The sequence below is a fragment of the Halichoerus grypus genome, chromosome 4, assembly GCF_964656455.1.
Source record: "Halichoerus grypus chromosome 4, mHalGry1.hap1.1, whole genome shotgun sequence".
NCBI lineage: Eukaryota > Metazoa > Chordata > Mammalia > Carnivora > Phocidae > Halichoerus > Halichoerus grypus.
In genome coordinates this window covers 104,970,635-104,994,353 of record NC_135715.1, presented here as the reverse complement: position 1 = coordinate 104,994,353, position 23,719 = coordinate 104,970,635, and the positions used below count along the sequence as shown (strand labels likewise).

Below are 23,719 nucleotides of genomic sequence, written 5' to 3'. Positions count from 1 at the left end.
TTCTATACTCTAGAAGTATCTTACACTTTTCTCCATAGTCCTAACTCCCACTGTTACCATTTCTGTACCAGCTCTTTCAAGAGCTTTTCCCTGGCTGTTACACACAGGTTTTCTCTAGAGTTCCAACTTTGGCCCTCTGCTCTTCTCCCTTAAGGTTCATTATTCATCCTATCGTATCCACTCTTCACAATTTTAACTATCATATTCAATGATGAGAACGACTGATTTGCTAAATCCTAGGCCTCCCCACAAGGTACACTCCCAACCACTTTTTCTCTTTATTTGGAAGGGCTTCAGGACCTACAAATTCAGAACCGTCAGGTAAGAACTCAACAGGTCTCTCTCCACGCCCCAAATTCTTCTTCCCTCATTTCCAATCAGCTAATGTTACCACCAACCCCAGTGATTCAAGTAAAAAACCTGAGTCATCCTAGACCATGTCCTTTCCAATCAATCATCAAAAGCCCTATTTTAATTCCCAAAGATATTTCAAATCCCCAGTCAAGGTTCACATCATCTCACATTTGGATTATCACAACAGTCTCCTAATTTGTCTTCTAGTTTCCTATCCTGCTCCTCTCAAACCAGCTTCCATGAGCTGCTTTAATAACACAAACAGGTTTACATTACATCCTCTTCTACTGTTCCCCATTGCCTGTATTCATGTTCTTTAGACAGAGAAACAAGTTTTCCTACTTCCTCTACCTGTGCACCTTGTGCTTACATGCTCGGGCATTTCACACACTGATATAGAACTGCTCGCTGTATATTAACTGAGCATGCAGAGTAAATACCGAATAACAAATCTAGTTATCCTCGTCTCTTTTCTCCCTTGTACTTATCACCATTCAAATAATATCCAAATATTATAGACTGTCCTTTGAAAATACTGTATCTTTCCATTTCTCTCTAGCCCCAACTACTACCACTCAAGTCTAATTTCAACCTTCATCTCTTGCCTGAACTACTCCAATAATGTTCCAAGGTGTCTACCTGTAGTTGACCTCGCTCCTCAACTACCACCACCACCTCGAGCTCCCCACAATCGATTCTCTACCCTGCATGCAGAGATTGCTAAAAATGAAAACCTGATCATGTCCTACACTAGGTTAAAACCTTTCACTGTATGCCCATTTCTCTTTGAATAATGTCTTAAAGTCTCAGTGTTATTTACATGTCCTTCTAGGATCTGATCTCTGCCTGCTTTCTCTAGCTTCTTCTTCTCATAACCTCACTCTGACTCTATATTGTTCTTTCTTATCACCCAAACTTTGCACAACTGATTCCCTTTTTGTGGGATAGACTTTCACACTTCCTCCCTCTTCTTTACTAGGGTAACTCCTACTTATACTTCAGGTGCTTATTCAATAATTCCTCAAGAATGCTTTCTACCCCTAGTTTAGGTAAGGTTCTTTTTGCTATATGCTTGGATGGGTATGCTATACATTATCTATTGTTACACTTTATTTCAATTACTTGTCTAATTCCTATTTGCCTCCTGCTAAACTATAAACTCCATGAAGGCAGGGGGAACATTTGTCATGTTCACCACTATACTCTTCGGATAAGTACAGTGCCTAGGGTATTTACTGGGTAATAAATATAAATATCTGTCAAATGAATGATCACTTACTGCTTCATGCTTCTATACTTTGGATTGAGCTATCCTTTCTGTTCACAATGCCTGTTATTTCCTTCTTAGTTTTGCTATTTCCTATTCATGTTTAAAGCCTCAGATGTCATCTCCAGGAAGCCATCCCTAAACCATCCAGCCTTTATCCAGTGCCCTATACATATCTTCCTTTATCACATTACTTACCACATTATAATAATATATTTATGTACTTAGCTTTTATCATTAGATAAATTTCTCAAGAGAAGGATTTTTCCTAATTGTTTTTATATGCAACTCCTTAGCATGGTGCTTGAGACACAACAGATGCTAGGTAAATGTTTGTGGAACTAAACAGTAGCTAATAACAACTTTTTTCAATTTGCCTGACATCATATTACCTCTATGTCATTATGTTTATAACTTAACTAATTGTTCAGAATCAAATAGATACCTCTTAATATATCTGACATTTTCATTTATTTAATTCAACAAATATCTATTGAAGATCTGTATATACAACAGCTTCTCCAGAGGATGTGAAATAAACTGGCATTTTGACAGTGAAAAAAGTTGTACAATGTAAAATATTTTAACAGAATAAAACTAGAACTTGAAAGTGGCTAAGAACAAAGGATCACAAAATTATCATTTACTGCTAATACATTATATTTTAGAATCAAATGGATTTTTTTAGGATCAAATGCCATGATGATAATGTATTATCAACACACTAACCAATATAGAAAACAACCAATAACTTAAAAGTAGTCACGGATGAAAACAATGGGAAGTAATTAGGTCAACACTCATTGTCTCTAACTCTTTTTTCACTTATATCAACTTTTGATAGTATGTGAACATGGAATTGAAGGGTTTACAGGTAAAAACTAATCAAAAGCAGGTGCAAATTCTTCAAACTATCTAGTCTTCACCTTTTTTGACTTTGAAAAATTACAAAAAGTAGACAAATCACTCTAAAAATGAGAGAAGAAAACATAAGAAGGGAATAGTAAGTTCTAGTAGTTCATATTCAGAAGGCCCAGGCTTAGAAACATGTAACAACTACCACACCTCTTACAGTTTTACCAGGGAAAGGAAAGAACAAATTGAACCATTTGGGAATATTAAACAGCTAGTCTAAAATACCATATGATTTAAGGGACTTGGCTAACCTAGAAGCAGTGGGTGAACATTCAAATGTAAATATTTTCTAGGCAAATATGGAGGGAACACTCCTCAGAGGATAAAATGAGTATTTCCCACATTTTTAGAAATGCTTTCTGAAGGGGCAGGGAAAAGCTCTCCAATAGCCATTGAAATACCTGGACTCAGTTATATACTATGAGCATATGTGCTTAAGAAATTAAAATGTAGATCCCAGTTCACATTAGAAGCTGATCCACAAGGGAGCATAGCCTCAAGAATCCACTAAGTCAAATTATTATTTTTTAAAATAACTGGCAGTTTGCTTCATATAACTAATATCTGGATTCATACTTATTGCAGATGAGTAAAAGGCTATGCAAACACTTAATTTCATGTATGCAGATCAACTTTAAGTCAGAAACTGATGTCATCTTACTTGCTGTTCCAGTTTTTCCCATCTTTACACCCAAGCTGTCGAAGTACACTGCACCTGCATTGAAGATTTAAACACACTTAAAAAAAATCCGGTGAAAAAATGTTGAAGGTGTCATGCCCACTGAAATACAGGCATAGCTTACCTATTAATAAAGTCTATGGCTTGTGCTTTCAACTGTTCTGCACTGTGCAAATCTGCAAGGACAAGGGTATCAGCAACATTTTCTACTGAGAGGTTACTACACAACGCTTCTTCACACATGACCTTCAGCCGTTCCAGTGCATACTATCCAAAAGGAAAACAACAATTAAACATTTACTCAAATTACCAAGTTTTAAATACTTGGTATTTGTAATTTAGAAAATATTTGATATCTGTAACTTAGAAAATAAAGTTAAAGCACATTATACTTTGAACTGAGAATAAAAGTCTTTTATTTTTTAAAAGATGATTATTTATTTTTGAGAGACAGAGAGAGAGAGTGAGAGAGCGCGCGCTAGAGCAGGAGCGGGGGGGGGGGGGGGGGCGGTGTGGGCGGAGCAGAGGGAGACTCCCTGCCAAGCAGGGAGCCAGATGTGGGGCTTGATCCTAGGACCCTGGGATCATGACCTGAGCTGAAGGCAGATGCTTAACTGACTGAGCCACCCAGGTGCCCTTATGATTGAGAATAAAAAAAGTCTTAAAGTTATTTTAACCTAGTATTAAGAAGATACAAATGAATTCAAGAGAAAGACTAATTTTCTTTAGCAAATTGTGATTTGTGCAAAATACATACTGTCAATTTTAAAAACAGGGTTTTATTCTTTTAAAAAACCCTTCTTGCTCAATACTCTTAATTGAGTGAATTTCTTTTCTCAAAACGCCAAAGTGTACCAGCCAGTACACTGTATGTTGCCACTGCTCAGTCTTGAAGAATGAATTATAAAGCTGAAAAAATCATTTTGATAACCACTTCTTTAGTTATTATGACAACTTCAGCAGCTTTATTGAAGTATAATTGATATACAGCAAACTGCACATATTTAAAGTTTATACTTTGCTAAGTTTATACCATATAACCATCATTAAATCATGACATTGAACATATTCATCATCCCCAAAAGTTTCTTCCTCTTTGAATTCCTCCCCTCGCCCCACTCCAGGCTACACCTCTGATATGCTCTCTCCTGCTGTAGTTTGCATTTTCTGGAGTCTTCTACAAATGGAATCATATAATTTGTACTCATTTCTGACTGGCTTCTTCTACTCAGCATACGTATTTGAGATTATGCATGTCTTTGCCATTTTATCAACAGTTCAATGCTTTTTATTGCTAAAAAAATATCCCATTGCGTATAGACATACCACATTTGCTTCTGAATTCCTCTGTTGAAAAACACTTGGGTGTTTCCAGTTTTTTAGCTATTACAAATAAAGCTTCTATTCACATCCAAGTCACTGTATGGGAATATGCTTTCTTTTCTCCTGGATAAAAAAGTAGACTTCCTAGATCGTAAGTGTGAAGCTTTTTAAGAAGCTGCCAATCTTTCAAAGTGGTTGTAACATTTTACATTTCCATCAGCAGTGTATGAGAGTCCTAATTCTTACACATCCTTGACCATACTTAATATGGTCTTTGTAATCTCAGCTATTATAATACATGTGTAGAAATATCTCATATGGCTTTAATTTACCTTTCCCTAGTAACTAATGAGCATCTTTTGATGTGGTTAAATGACATTAGTTCAGAAAGTGTTTGTTCAAATATTTTCTTTATTTTTAGAAATAGCACTGTTAGGTGCCTGGGTGGCTCAGTCAGTTAAGCATCTGCCTCTGGCTCAGGTCATGATCCCAGGGTCCTGGGATTGAGTCCTGCATCAGGCTCCCTGCTCAGCAGGGAGTCTGCTTCTCCTTCTACCCCTCCCCCCTGTCATGTACTCTCTAATAAATAAAATCTTAAAAAAAAAAAGTAAATACATATTTCCTTTAAAAAAAAAAAAGAAATAATATTGTTTTCTTGTAATTGAGTTTTGACAGCTCTTTATATAGTTTGAATACAAAAGTCCCTTAGCAGGGATGCCTGGGTGGCTCAGTCAATTAAGCAGCCAACTCTTGATTTCGGCTCATATCATGATCTCAGGGTCATGAGATCAAGCTCTACGTCAGGCTCCACGCTCAGGAGTCTGCTTGAGATCCTCTCCTTCTCCCTCTGACCCTCCCCCTGCTTGTGTGCTCTCTCTCTCTAAAATAAATAAATAAATCTTAAAAAAAAATAAAGCCATTGAGCAGCTATGTTCTGAATAAAAGCTGCTCATTGGATATATGCTTTGCAAAGTGTTTTGTCCTAGTTTGTGGCTAGTCGTTTCATTCTCCCGTGTTTTCTGAAGTTCTTAAATTTTTCTTAAGCCTAATTTATCAATTTTTCTTTTATGTATTATGTTTTTTGGTGTCATAGCTAAGAAGTCTGCCTAAAACAAGATTGTGAAGACTTTATCCTATGTTTTCTCTCAAAGTTTTAAATTTTAGATCTATAATCCATTTTGCATTACTTTTTGTATTTGGCTTGAAGTTCATATAAAAAGTTCATTTTTTTCAGGTATATAGGTATCCAATCCCTTCTTTACTGAACTGTCTTTCCACCTTTATCAAAAACTGGTATCAGTGTATGTGACAGTCTATTTCTGTACTTTCCATTCTGTTCCAATAAGCTGTCTATCTTGTAACCAATACAACACTTCTTAAATCCTGAAGCTTATTTTTATTTATTTTTTAATAAGATTTTATTTATTTATTTGAGAAAGAGGGAGAGGGAGAGCACAAGCAGGGGGAGCAGCAGAGGGAGAGGGAGAGGCAGGCTCCCCGCTGAGCAGGGAGCCCCATGCGGGACTCAAACCCAGGACCCCAGGATCATGACCTAAGCCGAAGGCAGACGCTTAACCGACTGAGCCACCCAGGTGCCCCTTAAATCCTGAAGCTTTATACTAAGTCTTGTTACCATGCAGTTTTAGCTCTCCACTTTGACCTTCTAGGTTCTTGCACTTGCATGTAAATTTTATATCCACTTGTCAAAAAAAACCAGAACAAAACAAAACCTGCTAAGGACATGCTGGTTCTACTAGTGAATTTTATTTTATTTTATTTTTAATTTTATTTATTTGACAGAGTGAGACACAGAGAGGGAACACAAGCAGGAGGAGTGGGAGAGGAAGATGCGGGGCTTGATCCCAGAACCCTGGGATCATGACCTGAGCCGAAGGCAGATGCTTAATGACTGGGCCACCCAGGCACCCCTCTACTAGCGAATTTTAAGAACTGAAATTTTAATATTGAGACTACTAGCCCATGAACAAAATTTCTCTTTCCATTTATATTTAGGTAGTACCTGGGAATTTCACTTATCAATATATTGTAATTATCAGTTCAGTCTTTTGACATCTTTTGCCAGATATATGCCTGTATATTTAATATTTTTGATGTTACTGCAAATGTCATTTTTAATTTAAATTTTTATTGAGATAGTTATAGGTTCATGTGCAGTTATAAGAAATTAATAGATTCCAGCTTGAGAGAAATATGGCAACAAAGTAGGAGGACTCTAGGCTCTTCCTGTCCTATGAACACAGTTAGATTAACTATCAAATCATCCTAAATACCCCAGAAATAGACTGGAAGACTGACAGAACAAACTCCACAGCTAAAGGGAGAGAAGAGGCCACACTGATAAAGGTAGGAAGTGTGGAGACCTGGTTTAGGGGAGAATGGATTGTGGGTGCTGTGGAGGGGAGGGAGCTGCGGTTGTGGAGAAGGGTGAGAGAGAGAGGAACACACAGGGGAATGCAAAGGGGAATGTTTCCCCAAAAATACTGGCTTGAAAATGAGAGGACCTGAATTTCATGACGTCTTCCAACAAGTGGGGCTTAAAGCCTAGAGTTTTAAAGATCTGTGGGCTTTGGCTCGGATAGAGTTCAGAGGGTAATGCCCTGCTCCTGGACGGAAGGCAGACAAAAAACCCAGGGGCAGGCTGTGTGGAAACAGCTATCTGAAGAATGTTGGGACACATCAGGGTAAGATTATTTGCTCTTCTCTGAGAGCATCCCTGAGAGGCAGCATTCACAGCGACACCTCTCCTAGAACAAAGGAGCTAGCCAGTGCCAGTTAACTTGCCCACCCCTCAGCATAAATACAGAGCCAGCACTGCACTGACACTGGCTGCCTTAATTGCTAACATCAAGCCCCACTCCCTTGCACTCTAGCAGGACCACCCTTCTCAGTCAAGCTTCCGTCAGTCCCAGCATAGCAGGCCATTCCTCCAGAAAACCAGCACAAACCCTGCCCATAGTTCTGTAGGGCCTCAGTTCCAGATGAAGTGGTGTCAGGTCTCATTTCACAAGCAGCCCAGAGCACACCTAGTTAAAACTCACCATATTTACATCCAGGGATGAAACTCTGCCTCCCTCAGGGAAGGAGAGTCTTGTGGACAACTGGCCTAAAGGACAGAGTAGCCAGAACACAACAGTGCATACAGAACACACTGGAAACACTCCCTGGAAGTGCAAGGCCCTGGGCACTACATCACCTCTTCTTCATTAGGCCATTACTTTCAGGAATAGGAGACATAACTGGCTTTTCTAACACAGAGAAGCAGGCCCAGACTTAGACAAAATGAGAAGACAGAGAAAATTATCCAAAATGAAAGAACAAGATAAGGTCATAGCCAGAGATCAAAGTGAAACAGATATAAGTAACATGCCTGATGAATTTAAAGCAATGATCATAAAGATACTCACTGGACTTGAGAAAAGAATGGAAGAAATCAGTGAGACCCCTACCACAGAGATAAAAGAATTAAAAAAGAATCAGAGATGAAGAATATAATAAACAGGATCAGAAACAGGCTTGATGCAATGAACAGCAGGCTGGAAGAAGCAGAGGAACAGATCAGTGAACCAGAAGACAAAATAATGGAAAATGATGAAACTGACCAAAAGAAAGAATTATGCATGAGAACAGACTTAGGAAACTCAGTGACTCCATCACGTGTAACATTCCTATTCTAAGAGTCCAGAAGAAGAACAGGGAGCAAAAGAGACAGAAAATTTACTTGAAGAAATAATAGATAAAAATTTCCTTAATCTGGGGAAGGAAAAGACCTGCAGATCCAGGAGGCATAGAGAACGCCCATCAAAATCAACTAAAGCAGGCCCACACCAAGACATATTATAATTAAATTTGCAAAATATAGTAATAAAAAAAAAGTCTTAAAAGCAGCAAGACAAAAGAAGTCCTTAACTTACAAAGGAAGACCCCTAAGGCTAGCTGGAGATTCTCAACAGAAATTTTGGCAAGCCAGAAGAGGGTGGCATGATATATTCAAAGTGCTGAATGGGAAAAATCTGCAGCCACGAATACTCTATCCAGCAAGGATTCGTTCACAATAGAAGGAGGGGCGCCTGGGTGGCTCAGTCCTTAAGCGTCTGCCTTCGGCTCAGGTCATGATCCCAGGGTCCTGGGATCAAGCCCCGCATCGGGCTCCCTGCTCCACAGGAAGCCTGCTTCTCCCTCTCCCACTCCCCCTGCTTGTGTTCCCTCTCTCGCTGTGTCTCTCTCTGTCAAATAAATAAAATCTTTAAAAAAAAAAAAAAAAACTCCACAATAGAAGGAGAGATAAAGAGTTTCTTAGAAAAACAAAAATTAAAGGAGTTCTTGACCACTAAACCAACGCTTGCAAGAAATATTAAAGGGTACTCTTTGCAAGACAGTCCAAAAGTAACAAAGACAAGAAAGGTTCAGAGAAAATCTCCAGAAACAATAACAAGTAATAAAATGGCAATAAATACATAGCTATCAATAATTACTTCGAATGTAAATGGACTAAATACTCTAATCAAAAGACACAGAGTGTCAGAATGGATAAAAAAAAACAAGACCCATATATGCTGCTTATAAGAGATTCATTTTAGATCTAAAGATACCTGCAGATTGAAAGTGAGGGGATGGAGAAAATTACCATGCAAATGAATGTCAAAAGAAAGCCAGAGTAGTGATACTTACATCAGACAAACTAGACTTTAAAACAAAGACTGTAACAAGAGACAAAGATGGACACTATATAATAATAAAGGGGACAATCTAACAAGATACAAGAATTGAATAATCATAAATTAGTCCATAAAGAGGCAAACGCAAGAAAACTAAAATCATACAATGCACCTTTTTTGACCACAATGCTATGAAACTGCAAGTCAACCACAAGAAAAAAATCTGGAAAGACCACAAATACAGGATGTTAAACAACACGCTATTAAACAATGATGGGTCAACCAAGAAATCAAAGAAGAAATTAAAAAAAAAATACATGGAAACGAAAGTGAAAACAGTATGGTCTAAAACCTTTGGGATGCAGCAAAAGCAGTCCTAAGATGGAAGTATATAGCAATATACACGCCTACCTCAAGAAAGAAGAAAAATCTCAAGCTAACTTTTCACCTAAAGGAGCTAGATACAGGATAACAAAGCCTAAAGCCAGCAGAAGGAAGGAAATAATAAAGATTACAGCAGAAATAAATGATACAGAAACTAAAACAAACAAAAAACAACAAAAAAAAAACCCCAGTAGAACAGATCAATGAATCCAGGAGTTGGGGAAAATTAATACAATTGATAAACCTCTAGCCAGACTTATCAAAAAAGAGAAAGGACTCAAATAAATAAGATCACAATGAGAGGAGAAATAACAATCAACATCACAGAAATACAATTATAAGAGTATTATGAAAAACCATATGCCCAACAAATTGGACAACCTAGAAAAAATGGATAAATTCCTAGAAACATATAAATTGCCAAAACTAAAACAGGAAGAAATAGAAAACTTGAACAGACGGATAACCAGCAAAGAAACTGAATCAGTAATCAAAAAACTCCTAACAAACTAAAGTCCAGGATCAGATGGCTTCACAGGCAAATTCTACCAAACATTTAAAGAAGAGTTAATACCTATTCTTCTCAAACTATTCTAAAAAACAGAAAAGGAAGGAAAACTTCCAAATTCATTCTATAAGGCCAGCATTACTCTGATACCAAAACCAAAAAAAGACACCACTAAAAAGGAGAACTATAGGCCAATATCCCTGATCAAGATAGATGCAAAAATCCTCAACAAAAACTAGCAAACTGAATCCAACAATACACTAAAAAAATAATTCACCACAATCAAGTAGGATTTATTCCCGGGCTGCAAGGGTGGTTCGGTATTCATAAATCAATCAACATGACAGATCACATTAATAAAAGAAAGGATAAGAACCATATGATCATTTCAATAGGTGCAGAAAAGGCATTTGACAAAGTACAACATCCATTCATGATTAAAAAAAAAAAAAAAAAAAACCCTTAACAAATTAGGTTTAGAGGGAACAGACTTCAACATACAATGACCATATATGAACTATCACCCTCATTGGGGAAAAACAGAGAGCCTTTCCCCTATGGTCAGGAACAAGAAGACAAGGATGTCCACTCTCACCAACATAGTACTGGAAGTTCCAGCCATGGCAATGAGACAACAACAAAAAAATAAAAGGCATACAAATTGGCAAGGAAGAAGTAAAACTTTCCCTATTTGCAGAAGACATGACTCCACCAAGAAACCGCTAGAACTGATGCATGAATTCAGTAAAGTCTCAGGATACAAAATCATCGTACAATCTGTTGCATTTCTCTATACCAATAATGAAGCAACAGAAAGAGAAATTAAGGAATCAATGTCATTTACAACTGCACCAAAAACGATAAGATACTTAGGAATAAACCTAACCAAAGAAGTGAAAGACCTGTACTCTGAAGAATATACAACACTAATGAAAAAAATTAAGATGACACAAAGAAATGGAAATACATCCCATGCTCATGGATTGGAAGAACAAATATTGTTAAAATGTCATATTACCCAAAGCAATCTACACATTTAATGCAATCCCTATCAAAATATCAATAGCATTTTTCACAGAGCTAGAACAATCATAAAACTTATATAGAACTACAAAAGACCCTGAACAGCCAAAGCAATCTTGGAACAGAAAAGCAAAGCTGGAGGCATCACAATTCTGGACTTCAAGTTGTATTACAAAGCTGTAATAATCAAAGCAGTATGGTACTGGCACAAAAACAGACACATAGATCAATGGAACAGAATAGAAACCCAGAAATGAACCCAGAACTATATGTCAATTAATCTTCAACAAAGCAGGAAAGAATATCCAATGGGAAAAAGACTGCCTCTTCAACAAATGGTGTTGGGGAAACTTGACAGCAACATGCAAAAGAATGAAACTGGACCACTTACTTATACCATTCACAAAAATAAATTCAAAATGAAAGACCTAAATGTGAGACCTGAAACCACAAAAATCCTGGAAGAGAACACAGGCAGTAACTCTTTGACATCGGCCGTAGCAACTTCCTTCTGCATATGTCTCCTAACACAAGGGAAACAAAAGCAAAAGCACTGGGACTTCATCAAAATAAAAAGCTTCTGCACAGCAAATGAAACAATCCACAAAACTAAAAGGCAACCTACAGAATGGGAGAAGATATCTGCAAATGATATATCCAGTAAGGGGTTAAAATCCAAAATAGATGAAGAACTTATAAAACTCAACACCCCAAAACCAAATAATCCAATAAAAATGGGTAAAAGACATGAACAGACATTTTCCCAAAGATGACATATGCATGGCCAACAGACACATGAAAAGATGTTTAACATCACTGATCATCAGGGAAATGCAAATCAAAACTACAATGAGATATCACCTCACACCTGTCAGAATAACTAAAATCAACAACATAAGAAACAAGAGGTGTTGGTGAGGATGTGGAGAAAGGGGAACCCTCTTACACTGTTGGTGGGAATACAAACTGGTGCAGCCACTTTGGAAAACAGTATGGAATCTCCTCAGAAAGTTAAAAATAGAAAATACAAAAATACTGACTCAAAGGGATATATGCACCCTGATGTTTACAGAAGCATTATCTATAATAGTCAAATTAAGAAAATAGCCCAAGTTGATATTTATATATATATATATATATATATATATATATATATATATAATGGGGGGGGAATGGAATTTTACTTAGCCAAAAAAGGAATGAAATCTTGCCATTTGCAATGACATGGATGGGGCTAGAGAATACTATGCTAAGTGAAAAAGACAAATACCATATGATTTCACTTATATGTGAATTTAAGAAACAAAACAAATGAGCAAAGAGGAAAAAAAAACAGAGAGGCAAATCAAGAAACAAGTCTTAACTACAGAGAACAAACTGATGGCTACCAGAAGGGAAGTGGGTGGGGGGATGGGTTAAATAGGTGATGGGAATAAAGGAGGGCACTTGTGATGAGCACCAGGTGATGTATGGAACTGTTGAATCGTTATACTGTACACCTGAAGCTAATATTACACTGTATGTTAACTAATTGGAATTTAAATAACAACTTGGAGAAAAAAAAACCAGATTCTATATACACTTGGCCTGGTAATGGCCCCACTGGTAGTATTTTACAAAACAAGTACAATATTGGGGTGCCTGGGTGGCTCAGTTGGTTAAGCGTCTGCCTTCAGCTTGGGTCATGATCCCAGTCTCCTGGGATCAAGGTCCGCATTGGGCTCCCTGTTCAGCAGGCAGCCTGCTTCTCCCTCTCCCTCTGCCATTCCCCCAGTTTGTGCTCTCTCTTTGTCAAATAAATAAAATCTTTAAAAAAAAGTACAATATCACACACTCTCTTTTTCCCTCTCTGTGTGTAGTATGTGTGTTGTGTATGTATATATATGTATACATGTATGTATATATACATGCACATATTCACACACATAGGCATATGCATAAACTTACATATTATACGCATGGACATAAGTGGCATGAACATAAATACTTTTCAGAAAAACCTCCAAATATGCTTACAGGACTGAGAACTATTGGCTTTGAGATTTTCTGGTATTTTTGCGTTGTTTCTCAAACTTTAAGAAATCACCATTATAGGGGCACCTGGGTGGCTCAATTGTTTGGGCATCTGACTTCGTCTCGGGTCATGATCTCGGGGTCCTGGGATCAAGCCTCCTGTTGGGCTCCCTGCTCAGCGGGGAGTCTGTTTCTCCCCCTCTCTCTGCCCCTTCCCCACCCCCGTTCATGGGTGCGTGCACTCTCTCTCTCAAATAAAAACATAAATTAAAAAAAAAAAAATCACCATTATAAAAGAACATCATAAAATTAACAATTTTTTTCTCTTTTCTATGCTATCATGTTAAAAAATAAATCTCTGAATACAGGAAATTAAGTTAGAAAAAAATCCAATATTTTCTTCTTTTTTATTATTTTATTTTATATATTCTAACTAGTTCAAGATATTTTTATGCCTTATTGATTAAAAAAATCTCATTTCCATATCTTCACTGTATGTTATTTCATAATATGCTCAAGAGCCATCTATAAATAGTACAAATTAATTCTTCAATATTTTAAGTTATTTGGGGTTTTCATTTGATGATAGCTTTCTAGACACAATAAGCTTGAGGAGATTCTTCAGCTTTTTAAGACCTACTTACTTACTTTGTCTGCAGCTGCCAACAAGTTGTCAGCCATTTTGTCAAGGTTTGGTGCTTTTCCTGTGTAAATGAATCTCATCATTTCTTTAAAAACCTCAGGGTCTACATCATTTATTTCCACTCGATTCTGATATTAAAAACAACATAAAAAAGTTATACTCAAAGAACATACACACGCACAAATGAACCAAAGCGAAACTTGAATAATAATTTAACTAAATCTGCACCCAAGTGCTCTATTTTAAACTCTACTTGAAAATGGAGGTAAGTAAATCTTCAGTAAGCTAAGCAAGCAAAGTGAAGCAGGCAGGTCTAACAGAAGTATACCCAGTCAAGCACTACCATGTAGGTATATAAAACCTCAATTTCTCAATTATAAAAACAAAAACAAACGAAAGCCTTTAGGCCAAACAAAATACACGTGTTCAGTTCTTAACCTCTATCTTAGAAGAAGACAGCTATTAACTTTTTCTTTGTTGAATTCCAAGGTCATAGTACAATGCCTAAGACCCCACAACCAATGGTACTATTCCCAGCTTTAAGCAAAAGTAGGGTCAGGTATTTCAAATAATTCCACAGCCCACTACCTTGGAATTCTCCCTTTTGCAAAAATGACATGTCATACTATCTACTGGCAAATTACCTCTCTGCTCAAAACATACTTGAGTCCAATGAGTAGTAATTCCTTTTTTACTCCTACATCTTCGTATTTGGTTTCTCTCGGGATCAATGAAGCTAAACATCTAACACTAAACAATACCAAACTTTTCTGACCCTTTGCTGACAATAACATTTGACATTATTCATGTCTCCTCATGTGGAAGTGATCAGAAGGCTAATCATAGTACCTGGCAGAACAACAATCCAAGGAAAGAAAGCAGCTATTTGCTGCAGCCTTTAGTTCTACAGAAAGAACGAAGGCGAGCCACATAAATAAACTTTGGAGTTACCCAGTTAGAGCATGAAGGCTCACATGTAATGCAACCAGCAAAGAATCAATCTCTGATCTTTAATCTGACTACATTTCAAGATGACAGGTGAAGAAGAAACATTTGGGAAAACCAAAGATGTAATATATTGATTAAATATATAATAACAATGATGTAATTTATGTCATTTTTTAAAAATCTAATAAGTATCTTCTTATTTTAGTGGTAAAAAGAATGTATAATTCCAAAATCAACACATAGTCTAGAAAAGAGGAATAAACATCTTAACCAGGAAACTCTCAAATAGCTATGGACCAGAACCACTCTTCTGGATAACAACTACCCACTTAGTTTGCCACCAGATGGACAACAAAATAGGTATTATCTGGAATATTCATCCACATTAGGCTACATCTATTGTTCTACTACAGAACACATTTTTTTTCCTATCCTTCTATTTCTAAAATCATAATGTAACAATGAGAACATGCACCATTACTTTCAATATATACATTTCACTATTCTACAGTAGTACAAATTAAATATTAGCCTTTAAACCATGTTTACCTTTTTGCTTTCTTCCATTTCATGTTCAAACATTGCATTAAAAACTGGGGATCGAGCTGTAACAAGATTATGCATCATTATTTAATGCACAGATTTATGGGAAAAATGTACAATATTACCCAAAAGTTGAAAGTACCTGCAAGTACAGATTTATGAGCTTTAAATTCTTGTCCTCTCACAAAAAAACTGCAATCTGTAAATCTTGTGTTTTCCCAGAGATTACCTAAATCTTCTGCTAGTCGACATTCAGGCACCTTCAAAGTATTTGTATTAGTATGTCCTGATATATTTACTGAATCTTGGACCACACTCACCTAATAAAAAAGGGATAGCAAGAAAAACACTTTTACAAATTAGTATCAGTAGTTATTAAGTCTATACTTAAATTTCTTATCATTAAAATCATTTGGACAATTCAAAGTACTCCTGATCAAAAATGTTAATACTGGGAACTAAATTTAAGGATACAATTTAAAGGACAGAATATAGAAAATATTGATTTTCACGTGACATTTTATGTAAATAAATGGCTTATCGATTGGTTGGAATGCTTGGTTATTAAAGTAATCACAAAAACTATTTCTCAGGAAAATAAAAGTCATAAGATGATGTCAAACTGAAACAAGCAGGAGACATTTTTGTGAGGTGAAGGAAGAAATTTCTTTAATTTTTATTTTCTCACACCAAAGACCTATCAACATTTAAAAATTACTACACATGTAATAAACATGGCATCACACTCATAAGGACTTTTTATAGTATTAAAAAAGGTTATAAAATTACAGTCTATGATATGTAACTTGGGAAGTACTGTAGGTGTGATTTCTACATGTTTTGACTCTAGTAAAATTTATTTAAATATCTAGTAATATTGATTTAAACTGTAAAGTACAAGAATTCTCACAAAACCAATTGTACTCATTAAAATTCATGGAAATCTTTTATAATAATCAACAGTAATAATAATACAATTTAGTTCAATTTGTAGACCTTTTGTTTATGAAATAATAAAAGTATGATTAAAACAATGCTTTTATACAGATTTCAATATAATATGAATTAAATTTTCTCTCATTAAAGAGGACTATATACTGAATAAAATCTTAAAACACGATTGAGTCTTGAGCACCACTTTTAAGAAAAAGTATGTTACTAATATTAGAAATTTCATATTACATTTAATAAGTGGAAGAAAATACTACTCAATTATTAAAGCAAATATTTCAAAAAAAAAAAAAAGCAAATATTTCAGAGTAAATGAACCATTAGTGCATTAGTACTATGTGTTAGTTATCTACTGTTTTAAGCTTCTAAGTTTTGTGGTCATTTGTTAGCTAACACAGAATATATAATAATGGTACAATATAAAATATCTCAAGAATATTAAATCTCAGGAAGTTCTCCTTCATCCTGATGTATATAAACATGTATCACATGGGAATGGATGGATACTTCTAAAGAAAAACTTTATTTTTCTGAGGATATTTTTATTAGCCATTTTGTTTTCTCAACTTGCATTATTAACTATTTGGCATCATATATATCATAGAAATCATCTAATCCAATCACCTTATTTTATAGAAAGATTTCAAAGGAAGATCAAAGAAGGTAACTAATGTGTCAATCACACTGGCAATCAGTATCAAAGGAAGACTAGAGACTATAATTCTCAGATCCTTTTTTTTTTTAAATCATTCTTTGTACTACACAAATACTTCTTTGGATATCTTTTAAAATCATTAGCACTACTTTAATGCAACTATGGTTCAAAAAGGATTTATTGCAACAATACTGTGAGATAATTTTCTACATATAGAAGCCAAGACATTGTGTACATAATAAATTAATAAATAAATAAATTAATTCTAGCAATAAAGGTTCTCTGTTCTATTAATTTTTTAATTATCCAAATTGTTTCTAAAATGACTACAAAAAAGAAAAACTTCACTAATCCTTACCTGATTACCCTATTACGCTACCCATTATAACTTAATGATACTTTAAAAATGCTGGTGTTGATACTCAGGATTTAGTTAGAGATCACTTTTTTATCATATAGACAATATTTATTTCTTCCTATCAAGTACTGGTCTTAAAAATTTCTAGACACTAGAAAGTGGATCAGTTCAATTACTTGCATAAAGTATGCAGTCAAGTCATAAAAATATGACAACATATTTAATTTTAGGAAAGGATTTTTTAAATTCTATTTATTACCTGTTATTGTAACTCAAAATAATACATTAAACGTAAAAATTTGGCCAAAATCAGGTGATAGAAGAAATAAAATGATCAAAAAATAAAGCCATTTTTATCAGGCATAGCTATTGATGATGTTATATTTTTATTTTGTATATGTAATCATAATTCAGAAGAAGTTGTATTATTAACATACATCTACATAGTATTATCATGGCGACCACAAATTTTAACTAAGACTTAATTAACATTTCATACTTCAAGGTGTATTCAAGGGACTATTTATGCAGCAAAAATTAATGATCTAATTAACAATTAATACAGAACAAAATCTGATTATTTTCTGGATACCTATATTTAAGAAACTGGTAAAATTTTAGTTTTCTCTAGCACATATTCAAATACAGGTAATGAACATTCTTACTGAATGGAACCTAGAGTAAAAAATTCAGAAAAAAGTCTGAGATTCTTTCTTAGGGTTAAATTGTTCTTTCAAAATAAAAAGGCAAAGTTACAATATTCAAAATTGACAAATGCTGCAAAACAAATCCTCAAACACATTTGAAAACTCTTCTTCAAATGTGGTTTTAGCTTGTGAGAATATAATTTAGACTAAAGATGAACATGTACAAATTCTAATCAACTGTGACTACCCTAGAAATCTGGGTCTACCATAGTGTGAACTGAGGTGACTACTGTTTCCAGTTTTAAAAAAATCTCAACTCTCCAAACTAGTTTTAAAAACTAGGAATTTATAATGGTTCATCATAGTACAAATTTTGCCACTCTTACCTAACCATCCTTCACAGTGGCTCCACAGTGAGAAACTTTCAACAGTCCAATTTCACATCTTCTAAAATAGTGGATCTTAGACTTTTTGACTGTCCTAGATAGGCATCCTTCTTAAAAATTTGGGTGACAGAAACAGGGCTGTCAACTTTTCATTTTGCCATAAAAGGGCTTTTTAAAGAATAAAACCTAACTTCCATCCATTATCACAAGTATTTTAAAACAGAAGTGATATCTTAGCAACAAAAAAATAGGATGGGAAAAATGGTATATCCTTCTAGATGAATTAACTTTATGAAAAACTCAATACATAACATATATTCTTTCTGTATATGCATAATGTTCTGCAATCGTGGAATACTATGGGTCTACAGACTATGAGACTAAAAATCTACTGGATTTAAAAAGATGAACTAAACAGTTTTCTATTTTTCAAATGTATTCCTCAAGTCCTGTCTTCTGCATCACTTTGGGAGGGAGAGAAGGGGCAGAGCTCTTTACACTGCTAGAGATATCTACCTCTGGCTACTTGCTTCATAGTGGAACTTGCAAGATGAAGTTAGGTCTTGCAGGAAAAGGGTAGCACCCAACTGCCTTACCTGTCTACAGCACCACTTGCAGGGGAGGGGGAGGAGGCAGTTCTTTAGGTAGGGCAGTGCAATGCTTCCTCCTCTTCTGCAAGCAGTGCTGGAGGTGCTGTAGAAGGAAGGGCATCAATGAGAGGTATAGAAGAAATGGTGGAGGGCATGAGGAATGTTCGTTCAAAGTACTTTTTGCCCACCGATGCTAAATACAGTGCCCAGGGTATAAGTCTCTACATCAGTAAAAAGGTACATATTACAAGTATCCAAAACTGTATCTGATCAATGCCAACTTAAAATGTAAGTCATGGTGGGTTATATTTTTAGGAGGTCACTAGCATGTGGATAAAAAAACATACTTCAAAAGTATATATTGAAAAAAGATCTTAATTTCAGCCTTCATTCTGAATTTCTTGGTTGACTAGGTTCCAATATAATATGCTTAGGAAAATATCTGTAAACACGATCTTAATTCTAAAAAAAAAAAAAATATTTTCTTAAAGAGTTTATTTACATAAAGACTTTTAACTGCAGTAAATTTTTGAAATTGGATTACATAGCTTTTTAAGGTCCTTTAAATTCAAAGATTATATGCTTTAAAAAAATTAACATGTTGGAATTTAAGATAACTGCTAAAATTCTGGAAGAACCTACATTAAGGATGTTAAAATTTTTAAATAATACCTGTATTTATTTAAAATACTACTCTGAATATATGTCTATTGGCAACAAGTGTTTTAGTATTTGTTTTACAAATTATTTAATGATAAACTCTGCTGAAGACACTTGTGGTATGTGCTTTACCAACGAAATAATTATATTCATGAATTCATCCTACAGTTCATTTAACTTGTCTAAGTGAAAATAAGATGCACTATATTTGCATTATGTAGTCTCTAGAGCCACATTTCAATTATTTTTCTGACAGCATAAAAACATACAATTAGTTTATAATGTTGCCAAGAAATTCTACATATTTTCTACAAAGAGATTAAAGCTAATTTAGTAGCAGTTAAGGTAAGTTACCATGCTTCCAAGACACTCACTGGTCTATAATACCTTACTGAAATATATTTAACATTGAGTTTACTTGATCATAACCTTTCAATTAGTTTTCCTATGAAAATTATCAACTACCTTAAACATTTTGATGAAACTATGTTACTGATGTATATTCTCTATAAACTGTATTGGTAACATAATATAATCCTTGAATTCACTCCAAAGAGGAATCTCAACTATTTGTATAGATAAAACCATGTAATGATAACAATGACAAAAGTGAATTCCAGTCTCAAATTAAGACAAATCATAAGTGTAAATTAATACAGGGGCTATGCTGGTTACTGTTAAAATACGACATTTTATACAAATAAATATACCTCACAAGTTCGTGAACAGACATGGGCAAATCTTAAAAATTTGGGATGCTATTTCTTATAATGCTAACATCTATTTAATTAAATGAATCCAACTGTCTGAATAAACAAAAACCTTCCCAATCTCTTCAGGAACTTTCATTATGTATGTATTCAAACTGATAACAATACTAATCATGTTTAATATGGTCAACCTGAATATGACAAAAAATAATGAACATCTATGTTACAATTATTCAGAATGAAGAAGATACTTACAAATTTTCATATAAAGATATACACATCTATAGTCTTCCTAGGAGGAAGAAGTATTTAGTATTTGGGAGTATAACTACCATATATAATTTATAGCTATAGACATGACAGATATTTTTCAGGATGGGCTACTTACTACACTGATTTCTAAAACAATCTAGTCTTACTGGTAAAAACATTTACAAATAAAACCTTATCAATTATACCAATTACTTAATTTTAAAAATATACCCAATTAAAAAAAAGTATACCCAATATAGTTCTACTTTATATTTTCGCTTTATCATGAAATATAACTTTGGAGTTCCTCGAAATAAAAAATATACCCACCTCACAAAATAATGTAAGCTTGTCGTCTGGTAAAAGACCATTAGCTTCATCAAGCAAAAAATCCCTTCGAATGAATTTTTTAAAACCCCAGTCTTTCCCTTGTACAAATCGATATGCTCTTTGGCTTTCTGGTGGAAAACAGAATAGAAGTTTAAATAAAAAAAATCATCTAATTGATAACACAGTTAAATGAATATGCAAAAATAAAACTTGGCCAATACATCCGTCATAAGAATTATAGATATATGTGCTCATAAATGAAATGTCTTAAGAGTTACATCACGTAGGACAAGATTATTTCACAGCAGTATTCAAATTCTGGCCACCATCAATGAGCTCACTTTCAGATTTCTGGATCTCTAAGTAGAAGAAAAGCCGTATCAAATCTCCTGGAGAAGGAAGAGATCTCTCTAAGAATGCAGGCCCTTGAATAATGAAGGAGGAACAAAATACATTGGCATAGGCATATTCCTCCTCATCAAAATCTGATTAGAAACATACCCCTCAATGTCTGTTGTTTATAAGCAACCCAGTCTATGGTACTTTGTTACAGCAGCCTAAACCAAGACACCCCACTACCATAAATGTCAGACATGAGGAAAATATATATAAAACAATGTATTACTTAGGCAATAAAAGATATTATTTAAAACTTTATCTGGAGGAAGTTTTTTTTTTGTTTTGTAATGACGTTACTTGATTCTGTGATTCACTTCTGGAAATCACTTAAAATTTAATGTGGCAGTTTATGATATATTTTCCTACTATGCACACTGTACGTTTCCTACAATGCTCTTCTATTATGAAGTTCTAGGCCACATGGTTTCAGCTGGCTATATATATGAAGCTTTAAAATGAATTTAATAGGCCCTGAGACTAAGGAAAACTGATTTCCTTTTGGTCAGTGTTCAGTCCACTGCTCAAAAAAATTCTAGTGACAGAATACCAGAACATTCAATCTCCTTTCACATTGTTCCTCCGATTTTATTATCTGGAAAAACAGTAAGGGAGAACTATTTCCTGAACACCAATTATATTTGCCAGGAACTAAACCAGGCACCTTGCCCTAAAAGCAACTATTTTTCTAAGTGACAAGTAAATATTGTTTTAGGACATGAAAAAGTAAAATTTTAATATTATTTTTAACAAATTTTACATGTCTTATGAAGTCTAAGATTTATTAAAACAACCAAAACTCCAGACCAGCATTTAAAATTAAACAATGCGGGCGCCTGGGTGGCTCAGTTGGTTAAGCGACTGCCTTCGGCTCAGGTCATGATCCTGGAGTCCCTGGATCGAGTCCCGCATCGGGCTCCCTGCTCAGCGGGGAGTCTGCTTCTCCCTCTGACCCTCCCCCCTCTCATGTACTCATTCTCTCTCTCTCTCAAATAAATAAATAAAATCTTTAAAAAAAAAAAAAAAAAAAAAGACTTTAAAAAAAAAAAAAAATTAAATTAAATTAAATTAAATTAAACAATGGCCACACTGCATGTTTGAGGTTAAGCAGATTTCAATGGGGAAAAAAATATATCCTTTTTTAGGTAAAAGTACATAAGTTAACATGCAGTTACTCAGAGACTTCTTTACTTCAAATCACTTACCCATTGCTTTTGTTTCTTCCCTTTTAGCGTTTAGAAGGGAAAATTTGAATTTTGCTCGAACTTCACTTTTTGGGCAGCTGACTAAAAGCAAATATAAGGACAAGTAGTCTTTACTTTCATCATCTAATCCCTTTGGATTTACCCTCAGGCACCTAAAATAAAACAATAGGCTCATATGGAGGAATATAAAACTTAAAACATTCAAAAGAGAGAGGCAATACTGAAATTAGTTGTTAAATATCACAAATAGCACTCCTATCAATATCTCCAGTTCTTTATAATTCTCAATACTATTAGGAAATTATAAATCTAATATAACCCATTAAGAATCAATATCAAAACCATAAAGTAGCTGAAGACTATATCAAAAACAAAAATTCAAAACAAAAATCTTACCATTTCATTTTGTCACTGGGGCTAGATGAGAATGTTGAACTTTTTAACACTTCACCCATTTCCTCTCGACAAAAACTGAAGTTATTAATGGTCCACATGTAGGAAAATTTTACTACTTTAACCTAAGAGATTCAGAAAACCACTTTTACAATGATGACTTTTTTGCTTTTAACTTGTCACATGTTAAAAATCCTGTGACCCACTTTTCTAACACCTGGAATAACTATAACAAAATGCTTTATGATATTTTCAAAATACTATAAAATTTGTAAATGACATAGAGTAAGGCATTTTTAACAGCATGTACCTGTGTATAACACCAGCTTTCTGCTATAGGACCAGTAGACATATCTCCAGGGAGAGGTGGGCTGGGTTCCCGAGACATTGCCACTTTACTGCAGTCTTCCAAGATTTATACAATATCCCACACAGATGAATACTTTACTACAAAGAAAAGAAGTTTCATTTATTGATCGAAAGGTTAGACTGAATCAAGAGGAAGTAAATAAAACAATTAGTTTTCCAAATTTGATTATGAGGGAACATGCAAGGGTTTCATTATTTCAATAATTAAAAAAAGAAATCATAATCCTTTGTGACATGTAACACTTAAAATCTAAACAAACTTAATGCTTATAGATATTATTTTATAAAGGTATACTTATCAAAATAGCACAAACCAAAAAATATAGTTTAATAGTAAGAGTATAAACATAAAATCACAAAATGACATGGACGCTTACTGGCAACAATTGTCATTGTGCCTTGAATAAGGTGGGGGTTAGGAGCACTGAACATCCAGGCAGTCAAAAATCCACATATAACTTTTGACTCCTTAGAAACTTAACTACTAATAGCCTACTATTGACCAGAAGCCTTACTGATAACATGACAGCTGAGTAACACA

At 34.7% G+C, this 23,719-nt stretch overlaps 1 protein-coding gene across 2 annotated transcripts in view; it reads right to left on the bottom strand.

Annotated features, from left to right (window-relative positions):
• Positions 1-23,719, bottom strand: part of SPOPL (speckle type BTB/POZ protein like) — a 61,902-nt gene that overhangs the window by 4,532 nt on the left and 33,651 nt on the right. For both annotated transcript variants that reach the window (XM_078070741.1, XM_036117564.2), the window contains 9 exons: positions 23,120-23,256; positions 22,813-22,934; positions 22,417-22,568; positions 20,816-20,943; positions 15,419-15,596; positions 15,283-15,338; positions 13,791-13,913; positions 3,340-3,482; positions 3,198-3,251 (listed from right to left, as the gene is read on the bottom strand). In XM_078070741.1, the coding sequence (XP_077926867.1) occupies positions 3,198-3,251; positions 3,340-3,482; positions 13,791-13,913; positions 15,283-15,338; positions 15,419-15,596; positions 20,816-20,943; positions 22,417-22,568; positions 22,813-22,934; positions 23,120-23,197 (1,034 nt within the window). In that variant the 5' untranslated portion in view covers positions 23,198-23,256. The remainder of the gene's footprint in view (positions 1-3,197; positions 3,252-3,339; positions 3,483-13,790; positions 13,914-15,282; positions 15,339-15,418; positions 15,597-20,815; positions 20,944-22,416; positions 22,569-22,812; positions 22,935-23,119; positions 23,257-23,719) is intronic.